This window comes from Pteropus medius, unplaced genomic scaffold (assembly GCF_902729225.1).
Source record: "Pteropus medius unplaced genomic scaffold, Ma_sr-lr_union100, whole genome shotgun sequence".
NCBI lineage: Eukaryota > Metazoa > Chordata > Mammalia > Chiroptera > Pteropodidae > Pteropus > Pteropus medius.
Window position 1 is genome coordinate 13,953,228 of NW_024349799.1, and position 16,826 is coordinate 13,970,053.

The 16,826-nt window shown below is 35.0% G+C and overlaps 1 protein-coding gene across 1 annotated transcript in view; it reads left to right on the top strand.

Moving 5' to 3' along the window:
* EFCAB5 (EF-hand calcium binding domain 5) overlaps positions 1-16,826 on the top strand; it is a 116,681-nt gene that overhangs the window by 71,534 nt on the left and 28,321 nt on the right. Inside the window, exons 12-18 of the mRNA XM_039886203.1 lie at positions 478-577; positions 1,901-2,414; positions 3,100-3,488; positions 4,951-5,028; positions 5,125-5,217; positions 6,793-7,007; positions 8,186-8,342. Coding sequence (XP_039742137.1) covers positions 478-577; positions 1,901-2,414; positions 3,100-3,488; positions 4,951-5,028; positions 5,125-5,217; positions 6,793-7,007; positions 8,186-8,342 — 1,546 coding nt within the window. The remainder of the gene's footprint in view (positions 1-477; positions 578-1,900; positions 2,415-3,099; positions 3,489-4,950; positions 5,029-5,124; positions 5,218-6,792; positions 7,008-8,185; positions 8,343-16,826) is intronic.

The window sequence follows — 16,826 nt, forward strand, 5'->3', positions numbered from 1 at the left end:
ATCAGTTATATATTTTTAAAGTATGTACAGAAAATGTTAACAATCATCACTTTTGGGTGTTGAGAACACAAATGTTACTTTTATCATTTTTCTTATTTTTTGGTAATTAAAAATTTTCCCAATATAAAAACAATGCAAAATAAGAACAAGCAGGGAGTAGTTAATTGTTCCAAGTGTCATATTCAGGTCAGATTAGCAAAGAAGTGAACATTGTACATTGGATTTAACAAATAAGCCATTAACAATAAATGTATGTTGAACCTCTATTAAATGTAAGGCATTTTGAAATGTCACAGATTGGAGAAGTAGATTATAAGCCTAAAGAGGCAAGTTATAGCTTTCCTGATTTTGACTCTTCAGCTTTTATTTAGATGATGATGGTGGTGGTGGTGATGATAAATGCTTCAATAAGCCATATTCCCTCTACATAAAAATCTCAAATTTCCTGTAACAACTAATTGCAAACTTTCTGCTTAGGTAGGGTTTTTGAATCGGCAGAGGACATTGGCCTTGTTGGAAACATTCTATGACCAAAGTTCAAAAAGGCTTAGAAGTTTACTTCGAAACCCAAGACAATGTAAGTGCCACCCAGAGGGAATATGCTCAAGCTGGAATGATGCAGTACACTAATATGATAACACAAGGTCATTCTACCCCTGTGGAATTTCTTCACTTACATTTCCTAGATCGTGATAGCTATATTGTCATTCATTCCCCACAAAATTCCCCTCACTCTTCACCAAACTAGATGATTTTTTCACTACAGTGCAAAACTAAAAGTTGTCAAGCTAGAACTCAGGTAAAACTCAATTTTTGTTTCATTCAAATGAAGAAGTGTTTTAGTAATAATCTGAATGCTTTAGAAATTAAGTTGGTAATGGTAATTCCAGTTTTAGTATCTAACTTAGAATTCTAAGATTTCTAAGAAAAATGTTTCCTTCTCCAAAGCATTTTATTCATATACCTTTACTGTACTTATACAGTGAAATATCTTTTTTTATATCACTACCAAAACAAATAAAACTATGGATTTTATTTTTATTTTTTTAAAGAGAAAGTCATTGAATGGATGGGTTTTCCAAAGAATGTCAATATTTTATTTCTGTGTGAAAATGTATTACTTGAATACTCAAAAATCTGTGGGTGATATACATAGAATATTCTGAAAACTGTGTGAATCACAATCTTATAGCTTAAATACTAAATGTTTTAAGAGAGAGAGGGACAGTTTTATGGCATAGTCCCACTCTCTATAGTCCTTTACATAAGGGTTATTTTGTTCTTATTGCTGTTGTTGTTTTTTAACACTGGGATTCTGGCGAATACTATCCAGTCTTTCCCTAGAATTCTGAACTAGGTGTCCACATAAGTTGTGGAGGAAAAGAATTGAGGAATGAAGAAGATAGAAAGGTAGGGAAGGAGGAAGGGAGATTAAATAAACATTGGGAAAAATAGACCACTGAAAGATTGTCATGGATAGAGACTTGCTTTTATTTTGATATTGTAGATATTGAAAAGGTATTTAAGGTGGAAGACATGTGTAAGCTTCCTCATCCCTCTGCTAGCTTTGTTATGGGTGGACCAAGAGTAAAGAATAAATTCTATTTGCTTTAGAAGTTTAGGCAACTCTCCTACTAGCAAAAGAGGAATCATGGTTGTTTTTAAAACCATGCCTTTTAGGAAGGGATGATTTCTAACTTACAATAGTGAGCATATTTTATGTTCTTTTGGATACCTTTTTGCTTTTTATTACATTGCAGGAAAAGGTAATTAATATTTACTTGAAGCAATAGGCTTATATTATAATCACTGTGCTCAATTTTTTTTGCATTAATTTACTAGCTCTGATTCTGAATTATAAGATCAATTTTTTAGGTAAATGTTTTGTTTTCTGCATTAGGGCCATTCGTTGAATTTGAAGAGATAGATTTGCCTGAGTTTTGGGGAGACATGGATAATCAAAAACACATTTATGAAGACTTTGACAACGTGCTCTTAGAGATGGATACATTGCTTTCCGAAAAACGTGCTAGCAAAACTCAAAATAAATTGTTAGAAAATTCGGAAGATCAATATGAACGTGATACACATAGAAAATCAACACTACCACCAAGCCTACCAGAATGGCAGAAAGAGACAACTGCAAGACAAGAACCAAACAAAATTTCAACTAAAGGGCAAGATATAGAGTCAGCAGGAGAACAAGAACTATACAGAAAATCAGTAACAGAACAAGGACAACGCAAAGGGTCAACAGTGGGACAAGGAACACACAGAGGATCAACTTCAGAACGAAGATCACGCAGAGAGTCAGTAATAGAACAAAGATCACAACAACAGCCAATTGTAGAACAAGGATCACACAGAGAGTCAGTAGTAGAACAAGGATCACAAAGAGGGTCAATCGCAGAAGAGTCACATAGAGGGTCATTAGTAGAACAAGGACCACAAATAGAGTCAATCATAGAAGAGTCGCGTGGTCAGTAGTAGAATTGAAGGACCTACAAAAAGGGTCAATCTCCAGAAAAGAGTGCGAAGAGGTCAGTACCGAAGAGCGAGGACCACAGAGGTCAATGTGAAGGTCATGAGGGTCGTTAAGTGATGAGAACAAAGGACCACAAATAGGTCAATAAGCAGAAAAGAGTCGCGTGAAAGTCGAAGTACCAGAACGAGACCTAAGAAGGTCGAATTGCAGAAGAGTCACGAAGAGGTCATGCAGGAACGAGACCCAAAAGAAAGTGTCATCGCAGAAAGAGTCACATAGAGGTCATTAGTAGAACAAGGAGACCACAAATAAGGTCAATTGCAGAAGAAGTCACATAGAGGTCAGTACCAGAACAGACCACAAGAGGAGTCCATCTTGAAAGAGTCACATAGAGTCATTAGTAGACAAGGACCACAAATAAGGTCAATACTTGAAAAGTCACGTGAGGTCGAATACCGAACGAGGACCACAAGAGGTCAGCTCTTGGAAAGAGTCACAAAAGAGGGTCAGTACCCAGGAGGCAAGGACCTGAAGAGGGTCAATGGCAGAAGAGGAATTAAATAAAGGAAGAGTCGTGGTGGGGAGCAAGGACTACAAGAGGGGTCCAATCACAGAAGGAGTCGCAGAGAGTCAATAAAGCGAAAAGGATCACACAAAGAGTCAACTGCAGAACAAGGACCACGCAAAGGGTCAGTTACAGAAGAAGGCTCACACAGAGAGTCAGTAACACGAAAAGGATCACACAGAGAGTCAGTATTAGAAGAACCACAGAAAGAGTCAGCTGAAGAACAAGAACCACCCAGAGGGACAATTCCAGAACAACAGGACATAGACTCAATTTCACAATCAAGTGAAAAGTTTAGGGAGGCTACTCACTTTGAGCACACTGAAATCCCTCCACAGGAAGAGAGGCCTCAGGAGCAAGTATATGCGGAGGAACTATTCATGATTTCTGACCTGCAAGAGGAAGATAGAATATTAAGTAAAAAAGATCATCTTTCAGGTAGTAAGGCAGTTCTCCTATAACATTAGCTCCCTGTTTTGTGGAATGGTTTTTAAAGTCTTTTCAGAAAATATGTTTCAATTAGCATTTTTTGGCATATCAGGTCATGCAAACCTCAGACATATTTTGCTACTCAGTATGAATCTAGACCTTGAACTATCAATTAAATGCAAACCAGAAAGCCTCCATTGTCAACTTATCTAGAATTCCTTTTGACCTAGGAGCCCATTTGTAAGGGCTCTGTAAGAAATCTGGTAATGTTACATACAGAAATTTACATTGGAACTCTGAAAAGGCAGTAGAAGCCCTTTTGTTTTAAATGTGGTATCTGGTATTAGAAGCCACTTTTAAAAATTTCTTTTATTTCAACTATAAAATAGATGTTGCTTTTTTCAGTTACAACTAAGACATGTTCTAGAAGAGTTTCTGAAAGTTGTTTAAGACAGAAAGCACTCTGCATTTCAAATATTTATCTGCAGAAGACATTTTATTTATTTATTCTGAATCATCTATGCCAATTTATACCCTTTTTTGAAAAATTCTAATCTTTTAGAGGTCCAATCTCAATGCCACTTAAGACTTCAGTTAGGCATAATTTTTTAAAGTTCTGCTTTTTAATTCTAAAGTCTATAGTCCCAAAGAAAATTCTTATTTAAAAATCCTAAGAGATAGATAACCTGTGTTCTAGATTCTACACTATCATCAACTAATTTAATTTCTTTCATTTTTTTCAGTATTGTGTTTATTTCTCCACAAAACAGAGCTACTAATTTCTGGCTCTTCTTACATAGTAGGAATGCAGCTTAAAAATTAGCAAAGTTACTATTTAATCTGATGTTATGCTAGTGAGGACGTAATTTTGGCTATATGTAACAGTGATCCAAAATGACAGTGTCTAAAAAAACATAAACAAAAACAAAATAAAATAACAATGTCTAAACAAGATAGGAGTTTTTTTCCCCAAAAGTCATATGACAAAAGTCAAAAGTTATATGACAGCTCAGCCCCATGAAATCAGCAGTGACTCAAGCTCCTTTTATTTTGTGTCTCCTCCAACCACATGGTCCAAGATGGCTCACTACCATGTCCTCTTTCTGACCAGCAGGTAAGGAGAAAGGAGAAAGGATAGATATCACATCACTTCCCTTCACATGTCATTGTTCAGTATTTAGGCATGTAGGAACACCTGGCTATGACAGAGGCTAGGAAATGTAGCCCTCATTTTGCATGGCCGAGTTGGGGGTATAGAAACAAATAGCTTTTGTCACAGAGCTGCTCTTAACAACTAGAGTTGTTAACTGATATCATTGTTGTTGATTATGATACAAAATCTATTGGAGAGCACATGAAATAAAGTTTTTGGTATTTTATATGCAAGGCATCTCTCTCACTCATTAACTTAAGAATATTTAATAGAATATATAATGTCCAACTCATAGGCACTTTCTTTTGTACCATTTAGAAATTGCAAAGAAGGAACTTCAGAAAGATAAATCCTGTGAACCCAAGTCTCCCAAAATAGAAGGAAAATCATGGTCAGGTGACTCATTTAATCCTCCTTTCATTCATACTCTAGAACAAAAATATTGTGAAAGTGAAGTTAAATTGGCTATGTTATAGAATGTGTATTTTATAGGTGAACTTTTGACTTGTAACTTGGAGAAGAAGTATGCCAAATGTGAAGATGAGGAACAGGCAAACTTAATCTATGGTAACTCCAGGTTCACAGGTACATGTTAACAACAAAACTAGGAAGGATATATGGCAGTCCAATTGATGAATTTAATTTACTATGGTACCCCATGATAAAGGCTGGATTTACCCACGATACAATAACGGGGTGATCCTTGCATTATTTTGTCCCTGAGTTGATGGATCTAAACATACAAGATGAATATTTTGGGTGGTGGTAGGCATGACCTATTGATGAATGTTCTGCTTTAAAATACGTGCATTAGTATATGGTTGGGTTTTTTCCTCCATTACATGGTCCTACAATTGCTTCGAAGCTATGATCCAGGTATACAAAGGGAATCAGATATTAGATATTAGAACTCATTAGAAATCACTCTAGCAGTTCCTCTCCTTAGTAGTTCAATATCCAAACATGTGATACAGGTGAGAATCTAGCTTGTTTTTGAAGACTTATAAAAAAGGATCTCAACAGAGAGAGCAAAGAGTAGCTTTTAGCTCTGAGATAGACCATGTATTTAACAGTGATATTTCCAACAAGTAGTCATATTTTACTACAATACTATTTTATCATTTTACCTTTCAGCAACAAGTAGTAGAACTAATTAGATCAAGATTATTTTCTTCCTAGGCAAATTTTTTCTCATTTAAGTCTGGGTTAAATAACGAACTTTTTATCCTCAAAATATTTTGGTGAAAATGCATGGCATTGGTCAAGCTTTTGCAGCCTTCTAGTTTATGTTCTTCTGGTCTTACTTCTTTCTTTCAATTTTGCTTTACTATTTGTAAAAACTGCATGGATGATCTTTTTTTTCCATGTTTTTTAAAAATGTAAACAATCAAAACATCCACTTCATGTTTGATCATTTTTAAGTGACATCAAATTTCACATGTATGGCATAAGATCATGAATGGTTAAATTAATGAATAAATGAAATTTAAGTTATTGGGTTGAAATTTTATGAAATATGCTTTATGCTATAACATTGAGCTCCAAGATAAATATATTAAAGACTCTTTGGGGGAGAGGTGGTAGTGGTGGTATTTACAGACTTATTTAACTGGCAAGTAGAAATTGCAGCTGGCTTTTGACACAGTGAATCCAAGGGCTCAACAATAGCCGTGAGACACTGTCTGTGGCTCTCGACCCTCTTCTTCTCTGTGTAACTTTCAATTTTAGGTTGTTTTTTTGATACTGTGACAAAGATGTCCATGAAAGTATCTTTAAGCCTACATCCTACAAGTTCAGGAATCAGAGTACAAAAAGAGTGTTTTTTTCCCAATAGTTCTCCTAAAAGTTTTGGGTATAATTCTCATTGGCCCATAATATGTTACATTGCTGTCATATATAAATCCAGACCTATATCATGTAGCCATCCTTGGGCAAGAGTTGAGGAGACTCAGTACCATCTGCTTTATCTAAACTGACAATGGGGGAGAGATTGTTTTTGTCAAATTAAAAAAAGGGTGCTGTCTTCATGAAAGGAGCATGGATTCCTGACAGGAAAAAAAAAAAAATACCAGATGTCCATTACAATAAATACTTGTATATTTTTCTTGATCTTTGAGAAAATTATTAACTTTATTGTTTGGTGTGTTTCCTGACTGATAGACCTACATTCAATTATCAGAAATATTCAGTCTTATAAGGAAGTAAAAGGTAGGAGTGCTTTCAATGGAGTTTCCATCAATCTGCTCCAGTTTGTGCAACTCCTGGAGACATTTGTTGGTGAAGATACTCCCTTGAGTGTCAGTGAGACCCTCACCTTCTTTTTTAAGAGAGGCTACGTTGAAACAAAAGAAGAGAAAATAAGTGGTTTAGAAGAGGTGAGTAATATTGCTTAATGAAACAAGTGAAGTCACTGTTATAAGTAAATCTCTCTACCTCAGTTGTTCTTGTGTGGCTCTTCTTTAAAAATTTACACCAAACTTATCAGTTTATTTCAATGAGCATGGCCATTAAATATTTTATTTTATTGTCAAATGTTCTAAGATTACACTCCAGAGGACTCATTCCCCTAACACTATCGTGATTGCTGGGACAGGAGATGGTTTATTATACAGCTTTGTTTTTCCTCCTCTGAAGCTTGAAGAGCAGATTTTTGAGGAGCAGATATGTGTATGAGCAAAGATGTGTGTGTGTGTCTGTCTGCTGCATGAGTTCATTTATAAATGCATATAGTAGAGTTATGGCTTGAATATATATTTTTATTCATGTGCACTGCACCGAGGTAGTATTTATTTCCTAAGAACTTACTTGGGTGATAGATAAATACACACACATTAGCTGATATAAACAATTTATGTGCTCTTATATGAAATGTGTAAATTAGATTCACCAGGGATATTCAGTAACTTCAGCAGCCTTATGAGTCTTTTCAGCCTAATTATGGAGTTGATATCTCTTGCTTCCTCTATTGCAGTTCTCCTTATTCAACCAAATGGTATATATTCGCTTTCTTTTAGCAATTAAATCTAGCTAGATGTTAATTAAATTACTATCTAATTGATATAATTAACCTAGTAAAAAATCTAAAAGGTAATTAATGTCAAGTTAGGTCAATGTTAAATATAAAAAAGAATTTTTGAATACAATCATTTTTCATTGTTTGAACACTGCCATTCATTTCCCTTCACTACAGAATATATCCCACTAAGAAGTCAGGCAGAGTACCCCATGTGTTTATCACATTCCAGAACAACCAGTGAGGGAGTAGAAAGGAATAATTTAAAGATTCTTAAGGAGTGCAGTCCTCTTCTCAAATTAATGTTTTAATTCAATGCAGAGAATTCCCGTCTTTTTTTGTTCTAGAAGTGAAACAGAAATGGTATTTAGAGGATTAAAATTAAAAGCTTAATTTTCTCATTAATATCATGCTTAGTCCTCAAAATAAAGCCTTTTTTTTTTTTTTTAAAGCACTGCTCTTTAGGGGGAATAAACTTAGGATGCCAGCTCGTACAATGAATGGCGCATCTTCTTTGCTTTTTTATCCTATGTATTCTAGGCTAGACAAAATGCTTCCCGAGTCCGACGGGGACTTCTCCTAGAAGCTCTGTTTCAGAAGTGGGACAGTGATGGCTCAGGCTTCCTGGATCTAAAGGAAGTTGATGAACTTTTGTACACATATAAGGAAGGAATGGAAAAAGAATCTATGAAGAAAGGTAATAATATAAGAATTTTCTTATTTAAGTGTGGTAACATCTTGGCTTCAAATTTCTCAGTACTGCGACATATATACAGTTAAACAATGGTTGTTCTAAAACCATGAGGTACCACTTTCATACCTACCAGTGTGGCTCTAATTTTTCAGCTTTATTGAGATATAATTGATATATAAGTTTAAGGTGTATGACGTGTTGATTTGATGCACTTATATATTGTGAAATTATTCCCACAGTAATGTTAATTAATACCTCCATCACCTCACATAATTATCGTTTCTTTTATTAAATTTACTGGAGATGACATTGGTTAATAAAATTACCAAAATGTACAATTCTAAGTGCATTGTGTGTTCCCTACCTAAAGTTTGATCTTCTTTCACTCTATATTTTGACCCCTTTACTTTTTTCTATTTCCTCCCATTCTCCTTTCCCTTTGGTAACCACTATACTGTTGTCTGTGTTTATGAGTTTTTGTTTGTCTTGTTCATTTGTTGCTTTCAATTTTATATCCTACATACGAGTGAAATTATATGGTTCTCAAATTTTTCTGACTTATTTTGCTTAGCATGATATTCTCAAGATCTATTCATGTTGTCACAAATGGCAGTATTTCATCTTTTCTTGTGGCTGAATAGTATTCCATTGTATATAGTACCACATCTCCTTTGTTCAATCACCTATAGAAGGACACTTTGGTTGTTTCCATGTCTTGGCCACCACAAATAATGCTGCAGTGAACATAGGGGTACATATATTCTTACAAATAAATGTTTTCAAAATTTTCAGGAAGATACCCAGAAGAGATTGCTGGGTCATATGGTAATTCTATTCTGAATTTTTTGAGGAACCTCCATACTGTTTTCCATAGTAGCTGTACCAGTTTGCAGTCTCACCAGCAGTGTATAAAGGTTCCTTTTTCTCTATAATCTCTCTAACATTTGTTATTACTTACTTTGATGATAATAGCCATTCTAACAGGTGTGAGGTGGTATCTCATGGTGATTTTGATTTGCATATCCCTAATAGCTAGTGAAGTTGAGCAGCTTTTCATATATCTGTTGGTCTTATATCTGTACGTCTTCTTGGGAGAAGTGTGTTTTCAGGTAGTTTGCCCACATTTTAATTGGATTGTTTTGTTGTTGTTGAGTTGTATGAATTCTTTATATATTTTGGAAATTAGCCACCTTTTGGAGGTGTTGTTTGCAAATATCTTCTTCTATTCAGTTGATTGTCTCTTTGTTTTGTTGGTTTCTTTGGCTGTGCAGAGCTTTTTAGTTTGATAGAGTCCTATTCATTTATTTTTGCTTTTATTTCCCTTACCTTTGAGTTCAAATTCATAAAATTGTCTCTAAGACCAAGGACCATAAGTTTAGAACCTATGTTTTCTTTTATGCATTTATTGTTTCAGGTCTTATATTTAGCTCTTTGATCCGTTTCGAGTTAATTTTTGTGCATCTTTTGTGACAAATAGCAGTCTAGCTTCATTTTTTTATTTATTTTTTTGTATGTGGCTTTCCAATGTTTCTAGCACCATTTATTGAAGAGGATCTCTTTTCCTTGTTTTATGTTTTTGGCTCCTTTGTAGAAAATTATTTGCGTATACATATGTGGGTTTATTTCTGGCCTCTTGAGTCTTTTCTGTTGGTCTGTTTGTCTGTTTTTTTTTCTGCCAATACCAATAGTGATTGATTTTTCTGCCAAAAGTGATTTAATTATTGTTGCTTATAGCATAGTTTGAAGTCAGGGGATGTGATGCCTCTAGCTTTGTTCTTTTTTCTTAGGATTGCTTTGGCTATTTGTGATCTTTCATTGTTCCATACAAATCGGATGATTTTTTTGTTCTATTTCTTTAAAAAATGCCATTGGGATTTTGATGGGGATTGCATTAAATCTATATATTGCTTTGAGTAATATGACCATTTTAACACTGTTGATTTTTACAATTCATGAACACAGAATATCTTTCCATTTCATTGTATCCTCTTCAATTTATTTTAATAACATCTTATAGTTTTCAGGATATAGTTCTTTCACACTCTTTTTTAAGTTTATTCTTAGGTATTTTATTACCATTGCATTTTTTTTGTGGTGAGAACATTTAAGATTTACTCTCTTCAGCAACTTTCGAGTATATAATACTATATTGTTAACTATAGTCACTATGCTATATGTTAGATCCTCAGAACTTATTCATCCTATAACAGAAGTTTGTACCTTCGATCAACATCTCCCCATTTCCCCTGCTCCCAGCCCCTGGGAACCACCATTATACACTATTTCTATGAGTTTGGCTTTTTTTAGATTTACATATATGAGATCATATAGTATTTGTCTTTCTCCATCTGACTTATTTCACTTAGCATAATACCTTCAAGATCCACCGATGTTGTTGCAAATAGCAGGATTTCCTTCTTTCTTGTGGCTGAATATTTCATTGTATATACTACATTTTCTTTAACCATTCATCTGTTGATGGACATAAGCTGTTTTCATATCCTGGCTATTGTAAATAATTCTGCAGTGAACAAGGGGGTGTAGATATCTCTTTGAAATAGTGATTTTGTTTTGTTTGGATATATACTTGGAAGTGAAATTGCTAGATCATATGGTAGTTCTAGTTTTAATTTTTGAAGAATCTCCATCTGTTTTTTATAGTGACTATACCAATTAACATTCCCATCAACAGTGCACAAAGATTCCTTCTCCACATCCTCATTAACATTTCATGTCTTTTCTTTTTTTTCAATTACAATTGATATACAATATCGTATAAGTTGTACACTTAAATGTCTAATATATATTACACATTTATATAACTTGTAAAGCAATCACCTCAATAAATCCAGTAACCTTCTAACACCATATATAGTTATTAAAATACTAGTGACTATTCACCATGCTATACTCTACATCTCCATGGCTATTTTGTAATTACCAATTTGTATTTCTTAATCCCTTCCCCCCTTTACCCATTCTCCCAATCCCACCCCAATCTGGCAACCATCACAATGATCTCTATGAGCTTGTTTCTCTTTTGTTTGTTTATCCACTTCTCTAGATTCCACATATAAGTGAAATCCTATGACATTTGTCTATGTCTGATGTCCTCCACTCAGCACAATACCCTCTAAGTCCATCCATGTCATTGCAGATAGAAAGATTTTGTTCATTCTTATGGCAGAGTAATATCCCATTGTATATATGTACCACCTCTTTTTGGGATTGAGATCTTTCCCACTTCTTTAGTTGACAACTTTCATGGAAAAGGATACTTTTATCCTATCATTTTTTATCTCTCAGCCAATAAGCTTCACCTACACTTTGTCTCCAACATCTACTATCTCAGAGGGCTTATCCACATGACAGAGTGACATGTGAGTTCAGTGGACTAGACCTTGCTTCTGACAGCCTAGGATTTTGATAAAGCCTCCATTGTCTGTCACCATACCAACCTCTCCTTTGAAAAGTGTAGAGAGCAAGCAAGTTCTCCATCGTCTTAGGTCTTCCTGAATTCAACCTCAGTGTTCTATGGCTCCTCCATATCTCTTCTGCTAACACTAATTCAGGTTTCTCAGAATCAACTTCAGATCTCCCCACCACAGCATTGCACCCCAGATTTCCAATTCTTAAAGTATATACTGAAATAATTATCATGAAAAGAATTATCAAGGTAGTTAAGTTCTTCAGCCCTTTCAAAAATCATTATATTAATAATTTTCAAATGTACATAAGTTTATCAATTGTCATGTATTCTTTATTAATTATATCTTTTACAAACTTTACACTACACTGCACTATTTTCTTAGATTGTATCTAAAAAGAGTTTATTTAATGAAGTTTCTAAAGGGATAATGAATTGGTTTCCATTTATAATATGGGCAGATTTCATGACACAAAACCAGAGGAAAGAACACTACACAATGGTCAGGAGAGCTGGGTTCCAATACTGGATCTATAACTATATAGTCACATGAAGGGCAAGTTACTGAACTTCCGTACACCCAGGTGTCCTCCTTTGTAAAACGGAGGAGTTAGACATGATGAATTCTAGAATTTAAGGAATCTGATATAAGGATGCTCCAATATATACGATTGAAGTACAGAAGTAGGGATAGGTAGAAAGCATAAAATGTAATGGGTTAAGCCAGTAAATAAGAATGAGGAAAGTAATGAGGAGGCAGAATCTGCTGCCAGAAGAAAATATCTTCAAACAGAAAGAACAAGTTATTCTCACCCAGGATAGGCTTGTACAAAACAACTTTCTCTGAACACAGCTATGTGGCCTGAGGAGATGACTGCTGAACTGATGGCCAAATGGAAGAAGAAAGTCAAATTTAGTTTCTTAAAAATGTAAGAAAATTTTAACTTCAGACATTAGCAAATAATATATTGGCAAATCTTCAAACAGCTCTTGTATATTTGTTTGTTTGTTTTTGTTTTGCTCTACCCTTCATATCTATTTCTGTGTTCAAGATTCAAAATTGGGGATAAAATAGGATAAAGTCACAGAATATGAAATTTCTAGAAATGTTTCTGCTAGTATCCTCAAAATAGAAGTTTTCTATATGGAAAGAGCATCTTGTAATTTCCCCATTTTTATTCCAGTCTAATGTAGCCTAATCTTTTGAACAGAAATATCACATATAAAAAGCTGTAGAATATGTGACCTGTCTACATTGTAGTATTTAATGGAATAAATCACTCTTTTCCCATTATTTTCCATGTTGTAGCTATTAACATTTGTTGGATATGCCCTTAATTTTCTATTCAATGATAAGATTGGCTTTAATATATAAATTTCTATTTAAGTAGGATATTTAACTCTCTTAAAATTATAATTCTTTGGCGAATCATTCTGTCACCAAATTTCAGAAATCTGGAACATTAATAACCATATTTATTTAGAAAGTCTCACTGAAAAACTCAAAGAGTTTTTTAAAGAAACTGAAAACTGGACAAGTAGTTAGCGTAAAACTACTGCTGTTTTTTTACTTTGGAACATCTAAGAAACTCCTCGGTCTTTCTTTGATTTCCATACCTTGACATATTTAAGATTACAGGCAGGTTGTAATGTGTCCTTCTTTTAGGTTTGGCGAATGTTTCCTCATGATTAAATTCAAGTTGCTCTAATGAACAGGACAAACAAACAGAGACTCATGGACATGGACTATAGACTGGTGGTTACCAGAGGGTAGGCGGTGGGGGAGGAGGAGGGAGGTAGATGGTTAACGGGGTCAAGTATAGGGGGATAGGAGGAGGGTGAAGTGGGTAAAGGGGATCAAATATATGGTAGCTGAAGGAAACTGGACTTTGGGTGGTTAACACACAATAGAATATACAGATGTCAAATTATAATGTACACCTGAAAATTATATAATTGATTAACTGATGTTACGTTAATAAACTCAATTAACTTGTAGCTCCTTCTAACTTGCTAATATTATCCTAAATATATTTACAGTCAAGTGCCACATAATGACATTTCAGTCAACAACAGGCTGCATATACAATGATGTTGCCATAAGATTATAATGGAGCTGAAAAATTACTATTTCCTGGTGAGGTCATAGCTGTTGTAACATTGTAGGATAACACATTACTCAAGTGTTTGTGGTAGTGCTGGTGTAAACAAACTATTGCACTGCAATTGGATAAAAGTACAGAACATGCAATTATGTACAGTATATAATGCTTGGTAATGATAATATATGACTATTACTGGTTTATGTATTTACTATGCTAAACTTTCTATTGTTAATTTAGTGTACTCTTTCTACATATAAAAATGTTTGCTATAAAACACAATGCTATGTTACACTGGCAGCAGCCTCATACATCTTGTGTTTACCGCATCTCTTGATTGCATCATTTTCTCTCGTGCTTGACTTAATCTTGTGTTGTTTTGCATAGTAACATGCCATACAAGCTTGTAGCCTAGGAGCAATAAGCTATACCATATAGCCTAGGTGTGTAGTAGGTTATATCATCTAGGTTTGAGTACATGTGCTCTGTGATGTTCTTACAACAAAATCACCTACATTTGTCAGCACTATTCCTGTCATTAAGAGGTATGTGACTGTATTCATTTGATCAATTTCTCTGAATGGAACTAATCTTTCATCATGCTGTCCTCTCCTGCAAACTGATGTCCTACACTTAAGTTCCAATACCCTGTACTAATCAGTTTTTCCCACACAGTTTTCCTCCTCACTCTGCTCAAGCTCTGACATGCCACACCAGATCCCCCACTATGTAGATGCCTTTCAAACACTTTTTGAGCGCTGGCATTCCATGACAAGGTATCTTTTTATATAGATGCCCTCCTCAATTTACCCAGGCTTCTTACTCTCCTCATGTTGAATGGACTCTCTACCTGGAAGTCCTCCTCATCTTGCTTGAACTCTGACTCCTCCATGATGAGCTGCCTCTCCATATAGACACCCTCCTCATCCTGTTTAGGTTCTGACTTCCCAGGCTGGGTTGTCCCTTCATTTGGATTTCCTTCTCACCCTGCTCAGGTTTGAATACCTCATGTTGAGCATCTACCCCATGTGGACACCTTCTTCATACCACTTGGGTTCTGACACTATAAGCTAAACCACTTCTCTGCAGAGCCACCCTCTTTTCTCAAATAGGCTTAAGATTGCTCTAATTGGGAATGTATGAATTAGGATTGTTTGAGTCCAAGAAACAAAACCCATCCCAAAGTGGTTAAGCAAAAAAAGGATTTAATTGGTTCATGTGATGAAAAAGTCCAGGGCTAGTTCGAGACAAACTAAATAATGACATTAGGACAGGTGTCTGCTTCTTTCTCTTTCTCTCTCTTTTAGTCTGGACCTGCTGTCTTCTATATGTCGACTCCATTTTCATACAGCCTTTATCCTTGTGGTGACCAGGTCCAGTCTCACGTACTCACAGATTTACTCAAGTCCAGTAAGAATAAGAAGGAAAGTGTCCTTTTCTTAATCATTCAAGCAAAGAGTGTGGTATTAGTCTGGACCAGCCCCTCTAGCTAGGGGAATGGAATGTTCTGACTGGCTTAGGCCTGAGATGCATGCTCCACCTCTAGAACCACAAGTGGAACCCTACTCAAACACATGAACTGAAGTGGCAGTGAAGTAATTTCTCCAAAGCTAAATTTGGGATATAAGTACCAGGAGAAAGATGAGTGGATGCTAAAGAGCAAAAATCAACAAAAGTCCAGCTCCAGAAATGAGATGCTTTTATATGACAAGATGACTAAAAGTAGCAGGTGGTATTTGTTAATTGTCAAATAAATGGTATAGAGTGAATGCTTCCGTCTTTTAGGGAAGGGGGAAATCATGGTGGAATCCTTCCTGAGTAAGGAGAGATTTTGAACTTTAAAGGGGGAAAGTCACATACTCCGTGACTGATTAATTTTTAATAAAAGTCAAAGACATTTATACATGTACCCCAAGGGAATGTACAAAAATGCTCATAGCACTGTTCATAAGAGCAAAATACCGGCGACAACCGACATGTCCATTGACAGGAGAATAAATAAATCAATGGTGGTATACTTACGGAATAACATATTATATAATGATGAAAATGAATAAGTCACAGTCACAAGAACAACATGGATGGATATGGTAGCATAAAGTTGAATGAAAAAGCAAGTCCCAGAAAACTACATATAGCATGATGTTCTTTTTCTAAAGTATACAAACAGGCAGAAGTAAATTACATATTGTTTAGAAGTACACATACTCATACAAACAATAACACTATTGGAGAGAAAAAGGAAGGAAAAGATAAAGCAAAAGCAAAATTTCAGGAAATTGGTAGGGGATATGGGGAACCGGGGAGTTAACAACAGCAGGGGCATGAAGGGAGATGTAAATTGTTGGTAATATTCAGATTTGGTAGTAGATTCATGATTGTATTATAAAAAAATAAAAGAGACGTTGATGTAGAAGTGTGCAAGGCATGGTCAGGGACTATAAGTGGAATGGAGATACTGGAGCAAATAATTCCTGTATGGTATTATGGGCAAATATTATTGGAACATGGGCTGGATCCAAATATAGTTTGAACCAGGGAACTGCATAATACAAGATGTGTTTTAATTTAATTTTATAAATATGTATTGAGCCTTACTATTTTTTTGATGTATAACTTTTTAAATTAAATTTATTGGGGTGACACTGGTTAATAAAATTATATACATTTCAAGTGTGAAATTCAATAATACATCATATGTATATTGCATTATGTATTCACCACCCAAAGTTCCTTCCATCACCATAGATGTGTCCCCCTTTACCCTTATCTACCTCCTCGCTCCTCCCACTTCCCTCTGGTAACCACTAAAATTTTGTTCGTGTCCATGAGTCTCTCTTTTTTGTCATGTTCATTTGTTGCTTTCAGTTTTATATTCTACATATGAGTAAAATGATATGGTCCTCAACTTTTTCTATCTGACTTATTTCTCTTAGTATTTTGAGCCTTACTATTGGT